Raw genomic sequence first — 20,778 nt, 5'->3', positions numbered from 1 at the left:
GACTGCCCTTCTAAAACGTTTTGTCTTTAATGCTCTGATGCAACGCCCATTATTGTCTTTTGACTGGACAATAGCTTTGTACCTTCACGTACAGCTGGAATCCACTGAAAGAGTTTGTCTTCATCTACAACTGAAAGATTCTGACTGATGCTTCGAACTGGTTAGCTACACTGATCTACAGTTAGGCTAGTGAAATCAATTGACTCGTCAGCTGAACTGATTTCACTCTCGTTCAGTTTGAACTGATCAGCTGTGTTTCTTCATCAGTTGAACACTCCTTCGTCTGGCCAGGCTTATGAGATTCTCCTGCTAAACTACCTATCAACTAGACAATCAGCTGGATTGCTCAAAAAACATAATAGTTAGACTGTAATGCCCGAGAATGTTGTTATTATAATCTGCAATGATTTGTTGATAATTGATGTAATTTTAGACGGAACGGATCAGACGGGGAAAGACGAGCGAAGACACGAGATATGTACGAGGACAGAACCCCTCGCGCATATGCGCGACCAGGAGGCGCACATATGCGCGAGTTGGGCAGAGGACCTCGCACATATGCGCGAAGTTTGTGCGCGCATATGCGCGAGCATGTGCAGGAGGAAAGGTCAAGTCCAGAGAACCCCGCGCATATGCGCCGAACGAGGGCACGCATATGCGCGAGCTGCCAAGAAGATAAATGCCGAGACCAGTGGGTCTCGCGCATATGCGCGAGACGTGCAGCACAAGGATGAAGCCACTTTCCCTTGTATCATGCANTCCGTCAGAATTCCAATCCGACTTCAGTACTGTGTTTCTATTGACGAGAGTTTCAATTGGACGTACGTTTTATTACACTTGGTTATGTTTTGAAATTATGCTATTGCAGGAATCAGATATGATTCATGTATGGTGTTCTCGATATGTTAGACATCGTATAATCGAAACCGGATTGAGAAACAGATACCGTATGAAATTGTTATGAATTTCAGAATAGATTTGATTGAGATGTGATATCAGATTTGTATCGTTATTGATTCTGAGGTGTTGGAATTGATATCTGATTGATTTATATTGCTAGGTATATTGAGATTATGCCGTTCTGCTGTTGAAACAGAATTTGATTGAGTTCTTATTATATCTAGTGTTGATTGAGTGGGGTATTGATATTGTATTCCTCGCTATTGTCATTGCCAGATTGAGTATTGACAGGCATTGAGTTCGAGACTTCGATAGAGACAGATTGACAGAAAGAAAGGTATAAATCAATGTTGATCCAAGATTGCACAACTCGAGTTAGATTTTACTTGAGTTTCCCAAAAACCACATACTTTATGTATTGCATTGATATTTGCAATGTATGAGATTGATATGCTTAGTCTATTGATGTATAGCAAAGCATGTACTGAGTCATAGGCGGAGATGCCTAGTTATTGGCGGATATGCCAAGTCTTTTGCAGGATATGCCAAGACACTGGATGTTTGGTTTATATCGATGTTTGCTTAGGAATTGATTGTTCTTATATCTGAGATTCGATATAGGAGACAATATCCAGGAACCGGGATCCATAGATTAGAGACGAGTCCAAAGTTTATTTACAGCTTTATATCGATACGTGTTTCTGATTTGATACATGTTATTGATATGTATTACATGCTTTTATATATGCTTTTATATGACTGCATGTTTACATTGTCTATACTGGGATGTATTTCTCACCGGAGTTATCCGGCTATTGTCTTGTTTGTATGTGTGCATGACAACAGGTGGGGCAGGATCAGGATCAGGAAGAGGATGAGAGATTCAGAATTAGCGTGGAGATCCGGACTTAGAGTAGATTGATTTCAGTACTTGATGTAGTGACTGAATTTTAGTTGGAAATAAATAAATGTTGTACAAGACTTGTACTTTTATATTGACATGTATATCAGATCGAGTACATTATGGTTCCGCACTTGCATTTTAAAAAAAAAAATTTATGTCCTACATTTCTTAATTGTTATAATGATTTTTAATAATGATTAAGAAGACGATTAAGGTTCAGGTCCCCACATAGACTGATTCAGTTTGAGCAATCAGTTAGGTCTTCAGCTTGCGATAAAAACAGCTCGTGAGTAATCTTAGCTTCTGTACACTAAGGTAGATTATTAGTAACACAAATCAACAAGTTTTGTTATCATCAAAATCAAGATTGCGAACTTGAAAATTTCCAACATTCTTGATAGTGACTCTATTCATCTCTCGATAATCGACACAGAGTCGCATAATATCATCCTTCTTCTTTACAAATAATGCATGTGCGCCCCATGAAGAATAACTAGGGCGAATGAAACCCTTGTTTAGCAATTCTTGGATTCGATCTTTCCTTTCAGCGGGTGCTAGACGATAAGGTGCTTTATATATAGGCATTGTACACGGCATCAACTCAATAGAAAATTCAACCTCATGATCAAGTGGAATGCCAGAAACGTCCTTAGGACACTAGGAAAGTCTCTGACAATCTCAATATCTTCTAATTTCTGACTGATAGGAGCATGTGTGGTAGTGACACATGATAGAAAAGCTTGACATCCACGTCTCATAAGTTTCCTCGTACACAGATAGGAGATAATGTGCGGCATTTGCTTGTTCTTCGCCGCCTCAAAGACAAAGGATTTCCTACTAGACGGTTGAATGGACACTGATCGTTGACGAAAATCTATCGAAGCTCCATTCGTTGATAACCAATCCATACCGAGTATGATGTCAAATTCAGGCATAGGGAGTACAATAAGATCTGCCCAAACCACATCTCTAAATGAACGAAGCTCCAGATTCTTCACAATTCTAGACGTGAGCATTTGGTCACCGGAAGGAATATAAAATTTGAAACCCAATCCCATATCTTCAGAAATAATATTCAGTCGCTTAATGAAAGTCTCGGATATGAAAGAATGTATAGCTCCCGAATCTAGCAGTGTACAGGTAGCTAAACCTAGAATGATAATCCTCCCAGTAGCGAAAACATCTTTTAAATCTTTTCATGTTGAAACTTAAGAAATTTCTATCATTATTTTCCCAAAGTTATATGAAGATTACGCGTTGAACTTTAGCATTTCTAGAAAAATTACATTTTAGCCCTTCAATTTTTCGAAATTTGCATTTTAGTCCCCAAAAATTTTCGAATATTACAATTTTGACCCTTAAGTTTTTGGAATTTGCAATTTTGGTCCCCAAAAATTTAGAGAATTACATTTTTGGTCCTTATATTTTCGGAAATTACATTTCGGTCCTTGCACTTTTTTGGAAATTTCAATTAGGTCCTTAAGTTTTCCAAAAATTCATTCTTGCCCCAAAAGTTTCGGAAATTGCACAATAGACCCTCCAAATTTTCGAAACTCCTAATCATGCCCTTGGTTATGATTTTTTTCAATTTTTGGCCATAAACTTTTATTTGGAATCATTACATCCTTTACATAAATTAAGACTCAAAAATCAATACCATTTTCTGTGGTTTCTAAAATCATTCCTTAATTCCAACTAACGTAGAGCATGCAACCTAATTTCCACTAGGTTATCCTTGATCCCAATTCAATTTTAATAACCAATTTAACATTTCATGCAATAAAATCAATATAAAAATGTTAAATGACTAGGTTACCGGTGAGAAGAGTCGTGTCTGGCTCCTCCTCGGCTTCCTCTGCATGCATGACATAAGCTCTGCCCATAGTATGTGCATTCTTCTTCGGGCAATCAGCAGCTTTGTGTCCTTCCTCCTTGCATATGAAGCATCTAAAAGATCCCCCCATGCACTTTCCATAGTGTAAGCGATTGCACTCCTTGCATGGTTGCCTTTCTACAGGCTTTGGTGCTCCAGGAAGTGGTGGTTTTGGTGGTCCTTGCTTCTTGACTTGACCTTGGGGCTTTTGCTGTCCTTGAGGTCTAAGAGGCCCCATGTATGGCTTTTTATTTGGCTAATTGTGTTGTTGGTGTTTCTGTCTTTTGCGTTTCACTTCAAAATCAACATCCGTCAAATATTGCTCAGCTTTAAATGCCTAGGCAGTAGCAGCAGCATAATCTAAAGGACACATCACCATCACGTCATGACGAATAGTAGGTCGTAAACCATCTAGAAAGTGCCTCATCTTCTCAGCAGCGTCCCTAGCAATGATCTTCGAAAGTGCCTCATCTTCGAAAGCCATTCGGTATATCTGATTGGTTTTATAAACTTGGCCTTTAACAATTTCTCAACTTCTTCTTTCATTTTCAACTCGACTTCTTTTGACATGCGACGAGATGGCTGTTGAAATGGTTTGAAACCTTCTTTGAGTGGAAGTCGGTGTTCGACCAATTTCCGGTCCAACCCTGACATGTCATCATAACTCCATGCAAAACAGTCTTTGTATTCTTTCAGCATATTGATCAAATCTTGCTTCAACTGCTCTTCCAGTAGCTTACTCACATATACCACTTTTGGATTCTCAAGCTCCCCCAAGTTAATTTCTTCCAACGGGTCTTGTACTTCGTGTTGGCCATCTTCCATTTGAGATGGCGCCATCAACAATTCATTAACTTGGAGTTCATCCTCTTCGTATTCTTCCTCTTGGACAACCTCAGTTCCATAGGCGTCCCATGCTTCCTCTTCCTCTAATTTGTTCAGTACCTGCTGCACATGTGCCTTCCATATAGAGGTTGCAGCTGCCTCTTTTCCTTTTTGGTTCAAATCAATCATCAACTTCCTCAATCAGCGGTTGAATTATCGGCCTAGGTGGCACGATAACAGTAGGCTTGAGGATTCTTTCCAACACCGAGCTTGGAGTTGGTGTTTACATGTACAATAAATTTTCTTTCTTGCTATTGCTACGAATTTTGATAGGCCCAAAATCCCCATTGTAATATCTGGCCTCCACTGCACTTGCACTTGTTTGGAACGGTTTTCCATCCGCTTCTACAACCTCCACAACATCCTCTTTCCAAAATAACAACAGTTGGTGCATTGAGGATGGGATGCACTTGTTTGCATGGATCCAATCTCTGCCTAACAACGCTTGGAAGTTGGCGGAGGAGTTCACCACAAAAAATGCACATAAAGATGACATGCTCTCTATAGTAACATCAGCGGGGAACACTCCAATGGTCTTGGTGGTTTCCCTGGTAAACGCAGCAACAGAAACTTCAGTAGGGATCAAATCTTCTTCAGTTTTGCCCAGATTTCTTAACATCCTTACTGGAAGAACATACACGGCTGAGCTATTGTCAATCAAGACCCTAGACACAGGTTTCCCATTGACATGGGTCTTGATGTACAACGGCCTTATGTGATTGACCGGTGTAGGCTTCTCAAGTATCACCTGTTGAAGCTTATTTGGGTGGCTCTCCTTGATAATCAATCTCGAACTCCCTTCAGAGAGTTTATTTGCGTGTTCTTCCTTTTGCACTGATTCCTTGGGCATCAACTCTCCATTCTCTTCTTCTATCATTTTAAACCTCTTAGGTAGTATCATCACTCCTGTGGCACAATCCACAGTGATGTGAAACTCTCCAACACAAAAATTAATTGTTTTTCTTATTTGATCATCCTCTTCGCTTAACAAATCATCTTCATCCTCCACAAACTTATCCTCAATAGCCGATCTTCCAAACTTGGATTTACTCTTCACTGGCTCCCTGGAGACTGGAACATCAATTGTGGGTTCATTTCTGAACTTAGCTGACTCCTCTCTTCTTGCAATAGCTCTTTCTCTCAACAGCCGTCTCTTTTGAGTCCTAGTCGGTGGCCTAGGGAACTTTTTACGTTGGACCACCCTCCAAGACTCACTAACTCCCCTCTAGATGGAAGGACGTATCTAGGCTTTTCTATCCTGCTCTCAATCATTTTTCCTTTTGAGATTTCATACGCATGCCGCTCTCTACCCTGATCAGCTGAAATTTTCCTGGTTTCCACCTTTCGTGTCTCAACTCTACATACGTTCTCCTGTCGGAGTATCTCTGGTACTGCTCAAGAGACGATTTCCCTCTGATCCCTTGATTACCATGCACTGGTCTCTCGTAGAAATGTTGGTTCCATGGCTGATAGGCCGCAAATTCACCAACATTTCTGGGGAAACGTTCCTGAACTATTCTCACTCGATCAACACTATTCCTTCCATGAGCTTCAAACAGTTGACCCTTCGGGATCCAACATTTCTTGATTATTCGGTCTTTCACTGCAAAGGACCGACTTCTTTTCTCATTGAGAAGATCCCTCAAATCTGTCACATTCACATTAACCAAGGCTACTGGGGGGAAAGGATCATCATCCACAGCCATAGACTCGTGTTTGTTAGGGAACTTCACGACTCCCTTGTTAATTCTGTCCTGGAAAATGTTCTTGAACGCCCAACAAGATTTAGTAGCATGATTGTAGGAGTTGTGGAACTTACAATACTCTCGACCTTTCAGCTCTTCTTTGGGTGACATCCTGTGATCAGGTGGAAAGGTGATGAATTTTTCTTTTACCAAGAAACCGAAAACTTCCTTGGTCTTTGACACATCAAATGTATACTGCATATCTTTGGGGAGTTGGGAGTTGTTCTTTTTTTCAGGTTCTGCCGACTTCTTCTTTAGTAGGGGAACTGTGCAAGAACCTACTGATTGAATTTCTGCCAATACCACATCTTCCACCTCCTGATAATAAGACCCCATAGCAGTTCTCTTTTTGTATGATTCTTCCCGCAACAGTTCTTTGTATTCAGCAACCTTGGCAGCAAGCTCAAAGAAATCCCTGAACTCCATACCTTGGAACTTCTTCCTTAATTCAAAATCCAGCACCTTTTGTGCCATCTTCACGAACTCGGTCTCCGGTAGGAACACCTTGCACCTATTCTTCGTCTTTTTGAACCTGTCGATAAAAGACTCTACATATTCTCCTTTCTTTTGGGTGACTCTGGATAAATCGGCAATACACACTTCTGGCTCTGTTCTATAGAATCGAATGTGATATTGTTTTTCCATCTCTTGCCAGCTCATCACTGAATTTCTGAGGAGTGAGGCATACCAAGCAAATGTAGTCCCAGTGAGGGAATTCGGGAATAGCCGCAACTTTATATTGTTGAAGTTCTCCAAGTTGGCTAATTCCCCGCACTGGATGGTGAATCTGGCTATATGTTTCATGATCGATTGGCCGTCCTCCCCACAGAATAGGCTGAAATCATGAACTCTATAACCCCTTGGATAAGGGTTATTCACGTCTATATAGTTTGGATATGGTTATTGGAACTCCAGGCGGCCTATCTGTCTCAAAGCCGGCCCATACAGCTTTTGAACAGTTTTTCTCACTACCTCTGGATCAATCCCGTGGATGTTCCGAGCTGGGAGTTGGTGATGGTAGTAATTTGCCCCCCGAGCTTGAAACCCTGTATTTAAACCAATATTACCTCCTGGGAAGCCCCCATCTACTCGTTGATGATCCATGTATGACATGTCTTCGTACGCTCCCCGATATAGAGGATTTGTCAAGCTGTACACCTGAGTAACAGGTGGCTTTGAGCTCCCCACTCCATGAGCGCGTGGATATGGCTGAGCCCTCCCTCCTAAGGTTTCTTCTCTCTTTTGAGGTGATGTATACTTTCTTTCTGGCTGATTCAGGAGAGTGAACTCCAGGCTACGAGGATCACCAGCCCTAAGTTCCCTACTCCCCGGTCAAATTCATGGATGTTGTTACTTCCCTGACCAGTCTCTTTGATAGTGGTATTTTTCTCCCCTCGGGTAGACTGATTCGGTTTACTCAGTAGAGTCTTCAAACAGTCACACATTTGCTTTAGATAATGCCAGTGAGATTTCTTCAATCTTTATAGCAGTCAATTCTTCCATCACCCTGTTTGAAACTTGATCGTATGTAATAGGAATCTACAGATCTACTTCTCCAGCCGGTGTTTCAACAACAAGTTGTTCAGGCTGTTGAACCCGAGTTCCCTCCTGATTAACCAGAGACTCCCCTCTCTCCTGAGTGAAGTTTTCTTTTCTTCTTGGCGGCATAGTGAGGTCCCACTGGGCGTGCCAAAAATATGTTTGCACAATATTGATATTTGCGGACGTGCCAGGTGTGAAGATGCACCGATTTATGTGAAAATGATAAAAATCTAACTTCTAAATATTCAAGCGACGTGAATTCTAAATTCGACCGTCAGTTATAGTCTCCTAAAACAAATGCAATGCCAAAATAAAGAAAACTATTGGAAATTGATGCAAATAAACCCCTGACATGATTTTGAATTTACAAAACTGTAGGAATTCATCAAAACTTGAAAAATATAAAAACTTGTTGCTGAAATCTAAAACGAGAAGACATAAAATGCTAGAAATATATTGGAAAGCTTGAAAAACTATTGTTTGAAGATTGGAAATTTAGCAGAGAGTTTTTTGCAGAATTTTTGTCTGTGCAGCGAGTTGTGTGTGTCCTTGTCTTAGTGTTTGCCGATCTCTTTTCTTCCTAGCAAATGGCCGGTTCTCCTCCACTCCCCCATCATCCATGTTCCCTGCTTTTCACGCCACGATCTCAACCTCCCCTCCCATGATATTTTCCCTTTTCAGCTCTTTATGATCAGTTTTTGAAAATTAATCCGCTGCACTTGATGGGCTTCTAATTAAATTTCTAATTAAATTATTTTGGCCCAAACACTGACATATTGGAAATATCATATAGACCAGGAGGTATCTCACCTATCAACTCGTTTTCGATTAAATTAATCCATTCTAAGTTCGGAAGTTGGACGAGTGATTCAGGAATTTGTCCTTGCAACCCACAAAATGCTAGAGAAAGTGTAACAAGACTAGTGAGATTCCCAACAAATGGGGGAATATTTCCTGAGAGAATGTTCATTAATAAGTCTAAAGCTTGAAGTTTGAATAAAGAAGCTTATAGTTCTAGGATTATGTATCCTGTGAGGTTGTTGTCGATCAAATTCAGGTAATAAAGATTTGATCACGTGGACAGAAGGAGTTGTTGCTAAGAGCATCTCCAACCCCTACGCAAAAATGGCGCGCAGGGGCCTTCTCCAATGGGAGCTGCGCTATTTTGATTCCGTCTGCGCTATTTTTTTTGTTTTTTTTAATTATAAATATTTATATTAAAAATTATAAATATTNTGAATAATATTTAAATATTCAAGTACATAGTTAAAATAAAAATATGAATTCAAATTCAGATAATTTAAATGCAAATAGAATAAAAGATAAACAAACTAAATCATCAATAATTGGAAAATCAAATCCGGATCAAGATCCAGATCCTCCAAATTCACCAAAATATTTTCCAAATGTAATATTATCGCAATTATTAAAAATATAATATTAAATATATCCAATATAAAATGTAATTAAAATTATATCACTAAAATTAAAAAATATACATTTAATAACTAATAAAAAAATTAAATAAATAAAATAAAAAAGATATTCTTTTTTAGAGTAAGATTTGAAGCAGATGAATATTGTATTTAGCACAGAATTGAATTCAACACATTTATATCTTTTATTGGAGATGAATAATAATAATAATAATAATAATACATACAACACATTTATATCTTTTATTAATATATATATAAAGAATTGAAACTTGCTGTGGGACACGGTGACCCAATTTGTTTTTTTAATAAAAACATATTTATTTGTTTGACCACTTTGATATTAGTACAAATGACCTATATCTACATATATATGAAAGCTTGAATAAGTTTAGAAGAGCCTGTTTTTGCCCGGTTACAGGTTACCAAAAATACACGCGTTCCATTCTTGGTTCTCCCAAATACACGTGTTCTACGCTAGGTTCTCCACTAAGCAAAGATGCTGTGCTGTCAAGGAAATAGTCACTGTCTCAGAGGTGTGGTGTCCATTGATCTCTTTCCCTTCGTTCTTTTTTCCCATCTGTTTACAACCTTTTCTTCCCAAACTCCTTTTGTTCCCCGTCTCTTATGCTCTTAATCTTCTTCTCAGTTAGCATCTAGCTTACGCCCACCTCTTTTTACGGTCTTGTGTGCGGCTCAATCTCCTCTCTTACTCTCCTCCGCCTCGGAAAGCGATACTTGGGTCTGTGTTTGCCTTAAATTTGCTTGGATCTGGTTTTCCATTTGTGTTTCCCCCCCTACCCACCGCTTTGTTTCTTTTGAATTTTTATATCTTAGCGGTGTGTAAATTCAAGCTTCCGTGCTTACATGCCTTCCTCTGCTCTACTCACGGGCTTTTATGGCTAGTCTAATCTAATATATAAAAGGATCACATGAAAACATTTGCGACCCAAACACACACATTAAAATCAGAGCCAGTCCCCAAACCCCAACCCATTGCCTCTCCTTTCTCCTCGATTCTCGCTGCTGTCAAGTTGTCGGCCATGTCTCTAGCCCGAATAGATTTCAAATCCTAACTTTGTGATTGTCTTTCNATTATTACAAATGACCTATATCTAATCTAATCTAATATATAAAAGGATCATATGAAAACATTAAAATCAGAGCCAGTCCCACCAAACCCCAACCCGTTGGCCTCTCCTTTCTCCTCGACAAGTTGTCGGCCATGACTCTAGCCCGAATAGATTTCAAATCCTAACTTTGTGATTGTCTTTCGTGCACTTATGCGAGCACGGCTGTGAGCTGTCACAATCATTTTCTTGGAAATTATTTTCGCCTTAAATATATGTATATATTAAAAAATAGTTTATGATAATTTTTAAACATTAAGGCATTGTTTGATGTGCATGATAAGAGGTGATTGATTTTTAATCCTTCACTTATCATGTGTTTGGTGTGCATGATTAAGATTGTTGATTTTATCATCCATTTCATTTGAAGATATATCAAGAGGTAATGTTTAATTTCGTTGATAATATTATAATTATATATTAAGAAGTAATATTTTCTTTGGTGTAATTTTTTTGATAATACTTGTCATTTATTTCATAAATTAACATCATCCGTTGATATTATTACAAGTTCCATATAATTACATCTGAGAAGGTAATTTAAGTAATTTTTTCAATATTTTGTTTGTATTATTTATATTATATTAATGTAATTATAATTTTGTTAACTAACATTATATGATTAAGTATAATTTAGTTAAATAGTATATTTTTAATATTAATCGCGATATTAAAAAATAGTAGGAATATTAAAATAATAATAAATACGATTTTGTGATTTTTGAAAATATTTCAAAGTTAGTATTTTTAATATAATTAATTTAATTTAATATAAGAATGAGTTAATATTATTGTACTTAATACTAATGAAATTATAAAGTATTTTGTTACTTTTTTAAAAAAATTATAAAAATTTATATATGAAATAGTGTTTAGTTACTCTATAACTTTAGTCACTATAATATAATTTATATAATATTATAAATATGTTTATGTTAATGCAAAGTAACATAAGAAATTAATAATTCTAATTTAAATATTTTTATCCAACTATATATTTTGAAATAACTTACTTAAAAGTTTAATATAAGTAAATTATATTAATTTTTATTGTCAAATTAATTTGTGTGGTTATATACAAAACAATTTTAAAAAATATGTAATAAAATTGCACCGAGTATTTGGCGAATTCATCAGTCCTTCGGCTCAAGTTTTCGTTATTCTTCTTGCGCAGCTCTTTTTTTTCTTCACCCCATGGTATTTTTTGTTAGTTATAAAGAATCTGTGATTCTCCTCCCTTTATAAATTGCATCGATCGTGTGATTATCGGAATTCCTAATTTGATCTGGTAGTTTTCTGTCGAATACCAGAATTTTAGAGAATTGCGCCGAGTCTCAGTAATTCAGAATTTGATTTGGGAGAATTGTGCTGAGTATCAGAATTTGAGAGAATTGATTTAGTAATTTCAAGTGTGTTGACTTATTTGACTTGATTTAGTAATTATACTTATGTTTTTTCATTACTTAACTTTATCCGTAAATTTATTAATAAAAGACTAATACACCACATTCCACATTTTTAAAAAATCAATAATAAATTGTATACACTATTCCGATACAAATGTTGCAGCATCAACTTCAAATTAAAATAAAAAAATAGAAAAACATACAACAATACGACATAAGTAATTGCGCATCTCGAAATAAATAGTTGATGATGATGGTAACGATGCCCCCCAGTGCCACACAGTGGTCTTCTAATTACTCTACGTCCACGACCTAACATCTCTTCAGCATCTTCATACGTACGTGTTTGGGCTGCAGATGTACTGGTATCGGCAATGTTCCCACCAACCTCATACTCTTCTGTCTCAGAATATTGTTGAAATGGTATGGGCGACGTGTTAAATGTAGGGCGACTCCCATTCATACCCGGTCGAAAGTCACTTTGTAAGGTAAAATGTGTGTGTCTCCCGATGCCATCTCTCAACTATGGCTGAAAGCAAATGATTATCATAGTTTTTAATAGGACCACATAAAATGACACCATAGAAACTCATGCGTGCTAGACATAGGCGGACACAAAGGTGAATCCCAGCATTATGCAATCTCCAAAGACATTTGTCAGACCGACGTGGAGGAATTAGCGCATTCAGGTTTCCAGCATTGATATTATTTGATATGAGTTTATCCCGCAAATACAACACATTATCCTTATTTTCAGCCATCTTGCAAACAAAAAATCATTATATAACAAATATTATAATTTTTATCAACAAAATGTAACTAATTAAATTTACTAAATTTAAATTTAAAGTAATTTTATTTAAGATTTCATCTTTCATATCAACTTATTTTAGCAACATAAATATAAAATAATGGGTGAGATTGGACACATATTCTTAGAATCCGTGACAATCTGTCACGGATTCTTTGAATTTGTGCCCCACCTCTTTTTTCTTTTTTTTAAAAAATAATTAAAAAAAGTTAGAATCCGGACAAATAAGTCACGGATTGCAATAGTCTTATAAACCTTTTCCTTTCATACTATTTTAATGAATTGTTTTTAAAATAATAATATTTTTAAAAAAAGCCGAGGCCTGTTCAGCCCGCACTGTAAATGTTATTATCCTCTTGTTGATAGATATATTATCATTGAGAGAGAAGAGATGCTGTTTGATTAATTTAAATTTTTCTTTAATATCCTATTTAAAATAATTATAAATTCAACAAATTTAATAATATTTAAATATAATTTTAAATTTGACTAATATTATAAATATTATAATTATTATTGATCATATTTTATTAACTATTATTTAATATTCAAATTTGTATTACTATTTTAATTATCACAATAAATGCATATTTATGTTATTATCAAATTTTACTTATTTTCTATAATATTAATCGATTTTTTTGTTGTTATTTGAAATTAAAATTAATGAAAATTTAATAATTAATATAATATTTTAATTTTATTTATAATTTTTTNTAAAAACATATTTATTTGTTTGACCACTTTATTATTACAAATGACCTATATCTAATCTAATCTAATATATAAAAGGATCATATGAAAACATTAAAATCAGAGCCAGTCCCACCAAACCCCAACCCGTTGGCCTCTCCTTTCTCCTCGACAAGTTGTCGGCCATGACTCTAGCCCGAATAGATTTCAAATCCTAACTTTGTGATTGTCTTTCGAGCACTTATGCGAGCACGGCTGTGAGCTGTCACAATCATTTTCTTGGAAATTATTTTCGCCTTAAATATATGTATATATTAAAAAATAGTTTATGATAATTTTTAAACATTAAGGCATTGTTTGATGTGCATGATAAAGGGTGATTGATTTTTAATCTTTCACTTATCATGTGTTTGGTGTGCATGATTAAGATTGTTGATTTTATCATCCATTTCATTTGAAGATATATCAAGAGGTAATATTTAATTTCGTTGATAATATTATAATTATATATTAAGAAGTAATATTTTCTTTGGTGTAATGTTTTTTGATAATACTTGTCATTTATTTCATAAATTAGCATCGTCCGTTGATATTATTACAAGTTCCATATAATTACATCTGAGAAGGTAATTTAAGTAATTTTTTCAATATTTTGTTTGTATTATTTATATTATATTAATGTAATTATAATTTTGTTAACTAACATTATATGATTAAGTATAATTTAGTTAAATAGTATATTTTTAATATTAATCGCGATATTAAAAAATAGTAGGAATATTAAAATAATAATAAATACGATTTTGTGATTTTTGAAAATATTTCAAAGTTAGTATTTTTAATATAATTAATTTAATTTAATATAAGAATGAGTTAATATTATTGTACTTAATACTAATGAAATTATAAAGTATTTTGTTACTTTTTTAAAAAAATTATAAAAATTTATATATGAAATAGTGTTTAGTTACTCTATAACTTTAGTCACTATAATATAATTTATATAATATTATAAATATGTTTATGTTAATGCAAAGTAACATAAGAAATTAATAATTCTAATTTAAATATTTTTATCCAACTATATATTTTGAAATAACTTACTTAAAAGTTTAATATAAGTAAATTATATTAATTTTTATTGTCAAATTAATTTGTGTGGTTATATACAAAACAATTTTAAAAAATATGTAATAAAATTGCACCGAGTATTTGGCGAATTCATCAGTCCTTCGGCTCAAGTTTTCGTTATTCTTCTTGCGCAGCTCTTTTTTTTCTTCACCCCATGGTATTTTTTGTTAGTTATAAAGAATCTGTGATTCTCCTCCCTTTATAAATTGCATCGATCGTGTGATTATCGGAATTCCTAATTTGATCTGGTAGTTTTCTGTCGAATACCAGAATTTTAGAGAATTGCGCCGAGTCTCAGTAATTCAGAATTTGATTTGGGAGAATTGTGCTGAGTATCAGAATTTGAGAGAATTGATTTAGTAATTTCAAGTGTGTTGACTTATTTGACTTGATTTAGTAATTATACTTATGTTTTTTCATTACTTAACTTTATCCGTAAATTTATTAATAAAAGACTAATACACCACATTCCACATTTTTAAAAAATCAATAATAAATTGTATACACTATTCCGATACAAATGTTGCAGCATCAACTTCAAATTAAAATAAAAAAATAGAAAAACATACAACAATACGACATAAGTAATTGCGCATCTCGAAATAAATAGTTGATGATGATGGTAACGATGCCCCCCAGTGCCACACAGTGGTCTTCTAATTACTCTACGTCCACGACCTAACATCTCTTCAGCATCTTCATACGTACGTGTTTGGGCTGCAGATGTACTGGTATCGGCAATGTTCCCACCAACCTCATACTCTTCTGTCTCAGAATATTGTTGAAATGGTATGGGCGACGTGTTAAATGTAGGGCGACTCCCATTCATACCCGGTCGAAAGTCACTTTGTAAGGTAAAATGTGTGTGTCTCCCGATGCCATCTCTCAACTATGGCTGAAAGCAAATGATTATCATAGTTTTTAATAGGACCACATAAAATGACACCATAGAAACTCATGCGTGCTAGACATAGGCGGACACAAAGGTGAATCCCAGCATTATGCAATCTCCAAAGACATTTGTCAGACCGACGTGGAGGAATTAGCGCATTCAGGTTTCCAGCATTGATATTATTTGACATGAGTTTATCCCGCAAATATAACACATTATCCTTATTTTCAGCCATCTTGCAAACAAAAAATCATTATATAACAAATATTATAATTTTTATCAACAAAATGTAACTAATTAAATTTACTAAATTTAAATTTAAAGTAATTTTATTTAAGATTTCATCTTTCATATCAACTTATTTTAGCAACATAAATATAAAATAATGGGTGAGATTGGACACATATTCTTAGAATCCGTGACAATCTGTCACGGATTCTTTGAATTTGTGCCCCACCTCTTTTTTCTTTTTTTTAAAAAATAATTAAAAAAAGTTAGAATCCGGACAAATAAGTCACGGATTGCAATAGTCTTATAAACCTTTTCCTTTCATACTATTTTAATGAATTGTTTTTAAAATAATAATATTTTTAAAAAAAGCCGAGGCCTGTTCAGCCCGCACTGTAAATGTTATTATCCTCTTGTTGATAGATATATTATCATTGAGAGAGAAGAGATGCTGTTTGATTAATTTAAATTTTTCTTTAATATCCTATTTAAAATAATTATAAATTCAACAAATTTAATAATATTTAAATATAATTTTAAATTTGACTAATATTATAAATATTATAATTATTATTGATCATATTTTATTAACTATTATTTAATATTCAAATTTGTATTACTATTTTAATTATCACAATAAATGCATATTTATGTTATTATCAAATTTTACTTATTTTCTATAATATTAATCGATTTTTTGTTGTTATCGGAAATTAAAATTAATGAAAATTTAATAATTAATATAATATTTTAATTTTATTTATAAATTTTTAAATAAATTAATTCTAGAAATTTTATTTATTTACTCAATTATTTTAAGAATATATTACTAATTAATATATGACGAGGACATTTTAGTAATCACAATATAATTAACAAAAATAATCAAGCAAGTTAAAATCACGTTAAACATCATATAATTTATCATAATGTGTTATTTATCTTTATTTTTTATTTTATAATCACTCTTATTATATATCATTTACTTATTTTATCATACGAACCAACCGATGCCTAATATGATAACTCAAATGCTGAGATTCGAATATTATCATCACAAAGATAATTATTAATCCCTCACGTATTACATTACCACTCTCTGGGTTGGCCACGATTGGATTAAAGTTTAATTTATTGTCATTATATCTTTCCAAATCTTTTATCCGAGAAGATAAGCTTGACAACGAGATTAGTGCAACTGTGGGGTTCTTAATATTTATTTACGGATATATGTATTTCATAAAAAAAAAATAATTTTTTTATTATTTTCAAATAAAAAGTATAAAATTTTGAAATTGAAATGATAGGAAAAAAATAAATAAATAATATTATTATAATATATTAAAATCTTGCAGCTAGTTTGATAACATGGGGAAGAGTGTTTTAGGCAAACTCAAAATTATAAAATGATTCAATTTAGTTACTATATAGTGCTCTTGTATTAAATATAACTAGCAAATCATGATATATGAAAGAGTAGGTCTCTTGTTAAATAGTTTCACGAATTTTTATCTGTGAGACAGGTCAACCCTACCGATATTCATAATAAAAAATAATACTCTTAGCATAAAAAATAATATTTTTTCATGGATGACTCAAATAAGATATACGTCTCACAAAATACGATCCGTGAGATCGTTTCACACAAATTTTTGTCAACGTTGAAAAAGAATGAGGTTTTTACTTTTAAATTTTTAAAATTGAAATGGCAGAAGAGTTTTTTCCCCATCAATCCAACTTTGAGCATTCAGGCTAAATAAGCCTTCTGAATGTCATGCAACTTTCTAACTACATCATTCATCTGCATTCGATCTTTAGGCGATTCCTTGGAACATGCTACTCCAATTTCAAGAATACAAGTCATACAATTCTTTATTTTACTATCCGTGTGTTCTCGTGGAATGATTCGATCTGTCTCCTGGCTTTGCAAAGCATGGCTAACTAAATCGTGTAGGTTCGAATGGCCACCAAACGCTGCATCGTCTGTTGGTCTGATGTTCGTGATCATCTCCAATAGAAAAATCCCACAACTGTATATGTCCCCTTGTATTGAGATGTCATTTGTCATGCCATACTCTGCAAATGTACTTTATAGTTAGATTTTTAAGTAGGACTTTTGATTCGTGTTTCTTCAATGTATATGAAGAATCTCTTACCAGGGGGAATATAACCAATGGTACCCTTGATCGCCACTGAGTTGGTGCTTGTTTCATTCGGCGGACATATATTGGATATCACTTTGGCCAAGCCAAAGTCCCCGACGTGGGCGGTTAAGTGTTCATCCAATAGAATGTTACTCGGCTTCAAATCACCATGAACGACGACAGAATCAGTGCCATTGTGTAAGTATTCGACTGCTGATGCAACGTCGATGGCAATATTCAATCTCTGAGCTAGGCTAAGATTTTTACTGCTTTCAATTTCATTTTTTGCATAATCATTATGCAACCATTTGTCCAAACTTCCGTAAGCCATAAATTCATAAACCAATGCCTTAAAGTTGTTCCCCTGGGAGTCTGTGCTTTCACATACACTCAGTATTTTCAAAAGGTTTCTATGTCTGATCCCTCTTATTGCATTGCATTCTGAGGTGAAGCTTTTGGAAGCTCCTTTGATTTCAAGATTGAGAACCTTCACTGCTACAGACATTTGTTTGTCTTCAAGAATTCCTTCGTAAACAGACCCAAATCTTCCAGAACCGAGCAAATTAGCTTCGGAGAATCCATCTGTGGCTTTCGCAAGATCTTCAAAGGATAACCTTAAGAAGGACTCAGGAAGTGATGGCACTGAATACTGAGCCTCCTGTGATATTCGTCTTCTATAGACGAATATGCAGATGCATATTGAGAGCGTGAGGCATATGGCCCCTGCACCCAACACAGAGATCAAGATTTTCCAGAGATTTGAGAAGTGTTTCTTCTTGAAATTTGTAGATGGGCAAGGAGGAAGCTTTAACGAAGCAATCCTTCCACATAAGTTGTCGTTTCCTTCAAGTGAAATCGCACTTCCATTCTGAAACACTCCTTGTGTTGGCACTTCTCCTTGCAGCCTATTGAAGGACAGATTCAAACTTATCAGATTCAACTCGTTAGCTAGAAAACTTGGGATAGAACCTGATAAGTTATTCTGTGAAAGATCCAATTCTTGCAGTCCCTTCAAAGCACTAAGCCCAGCAGGTATCTCTCCTTCAAGAGAATTTCTTTCCAGGTGGAGGCGTTGTAGCATGATGCAGCTGCTGAAAGTTCTTGGTATTGGTCCTGATAATCTATTGTGAGACAAGTCCAAGTCCTTGAGATTTATGAGAGAGCCAACTTCCAGAGGAATAGGACCCGTAAAACCATTGTGTGACATGTTAAAGAAAATCGAAATGGAAGAAAGGCTAATAACATCTCGAGGTATTGAGCCGTTGAGATTGTTGGAAGAAAGATCTAAGCTTAGCAAGTTTTTCCAATTACTCAGACTTTGAGGTATCTCTCCATACAAGAAATTCTCCTTGAAGGATACACGGTTCAACAATGTCAAGTTACCAAGAGAAGATGGTATCTCATTTGTCAATTTATTCGCTCCCATGTTGATCTCTTGCAACTTGGTTAGTTTCCCAATGCCCCAAGGAATACCACCTTCAAGGACATTGTTTCGAAAATCAAGTACAGTAAGTCCGATAAGGTTTTCAATACCAGCAGGAATTGTTCCCTGTATTTGATTTTCTCCTATATACAGCTGGCTAAGTTGCCTTGAAAGATTCGCAATGGAGTCTGGCAATGAACCGCTCAAAAGATTAACAGAGACATCTAATGATTCAAGGTTAGTACAATTTGTCAAAGATGATATAAAGCTAATATCTCCCTCCAAACCATTAAACTGGATGAGAAGTTCTTCAAGGGCCGAAAGCCGGTGGAAATCATTTGGCATTTGCCCAGTAAATTTATTTAAAAACAAGTATATACTTTCAAGAAAGGAAGCATTTGAGAGCGAAACAGGAACTAGACCATCAAAATAATTGCCTCCCAAGTCAAAAACCCGCAATTTCGGAAGTGTGAATCCAATATCTGGAGGGATGTTTCCATGAAGTCCATTCAAACCCATTGAGAAAACTGTTATATTTGATATATTGTATAGACCATATGGAATTTCACCAGTCAGCTTGTTGTTACTTAAATTGATAAATCTCAGCCGACGGAGTTGAACAAGTGACTCCGGGATTTCTCCTTCCAACCCACAGTTTGACAGAGACAGTCGTGTTAAACTTGTTAGGTTCCCTATAAACGATGGAATAGTACCCGAGAGATTGTTTGTTGTCAGGCCTAAAGCTTCAAGTTTGAACATAGAACCTAGCTCCGGGATTATGATTCCTGTGAGTTCATTATCTATCAAATTGAGGTAATAAAGATTTGAGCACTGGGAGAGGTTTCTTGGTATCTCTCCAGTGAAAGAGTTGTTACTAAACTCGACGATCTCAAGACGCCTCATACGACCAAATTCTTCCGGGATTTCACCGTAAAAGCTGTTGTTTTGCAGAATGAATGCTCTAAGAAAAGAAAGATTACCTAAATGGGGTGGAAGGGATCCCACAAGGCCACGGGACCTCAAGTTGAGGGATACGACTCGACCTCGATGCCTTTGACTGCACAGAATCCCTTCCCATTCACAAAAGTGTACAGTTTCATTCCATGACTTTAGAGCCCCCAATGGATCATCATCAACCGCGTTCTTGAACGCCAGCAGAGCTGCAAAATCCGTTTCATTGCTCAAGCAAGTCGCAGGAGTCGTGGCAAAGTACAAGTAGAAGAAGATGCAGAATAACATCAGAAACATGTGATTAATGTTATTGGTAGAAGTCATTAGTGGAACTCAAGAAGCCATTGTTTTTGGTTTTCTCGTATACAAAGTTGACAAATAACGTAGGCATGTATCCAAGATGAGATCCTCCTTTTCTCGTGAGAGTTAGAGAGATGGATGTGAAATTTCAAATGTATCTTTCACCAGAATCACTCATTTGAATGGAAACACACTATCTATATTTGTGCTCGCAATATATAGAATTAGTATAAAATATAGGCAAAAAGACGGATCTCTTATTTGGGTCATTCATGAAAAAAAAATATTATTTTTTATGTTAAAAACATTACTTTTTATTGTGAATATCGGTAGGATTGACCCGTCTCACAGATAAAGATTCGTGAGACCGTCTCACAAGAGACC

General features: G+C 35.1%; 1 protein-coding gene and 1 pseudogene across 1 annotated transcript; both read right to left on the bottom strand.

Annotated features, from left to right (window-relative positions):
- The window catches only part of LOC140975851 (uncharacterized), a 69,255-nt pseudogene extending 60,343 nt beyond the window's left edge, over positions 1–8,912 (bottom strand).
- An 8,379-nt stretch (positions 8,913–17,291) lies between these two features.
- LOC140975072 (receptor kinase-like protein Xa21) lies at positions 17,292–20,556 on the bottom strand. The gene is made up of 2 exons (XM_073438571.1): positions 17,733–20,556; positions 17,292–17,652 (listed from the first exon to the last, which is right to left on the bottom strand). The coding sequence occupies exons 1-2, from the start codon at positions 20,416–20,418 to the stop codon at positions 17,324–17,326; spliced, it is 3,015 nt and encodes a 1,004-aa protein (XP_073294672.1). The 5' UTR covers positions 20,419–20,556; the 3' UTR covers positions 17,292–17,323.
- Between the last annotated feature and the right edge of the window lie 222 nt (positions 20,557–20,778).

Source organism: Primulina huaijiensis, chromosome 4, assembly GCF_012295235.1.
Source record: "Primulina huaijiensis isolate GDHJ02 chromosome 4, ASM1229523v2, whole genome shotgun sequence".
In the NCBI taxonomy this organism is placed as follows: Eukaryota; Viridiplantae; Streptophyta; class Magnoliopsida; order Lamiales; family Gesneriaceae; genus Primulina; species Primulina huaijiensis.
The sequence above is the reverse complement of the archived record's forward strand: the minus strand, read 5'-3'. Positions and strand labels throughout refer to the sequence as shown.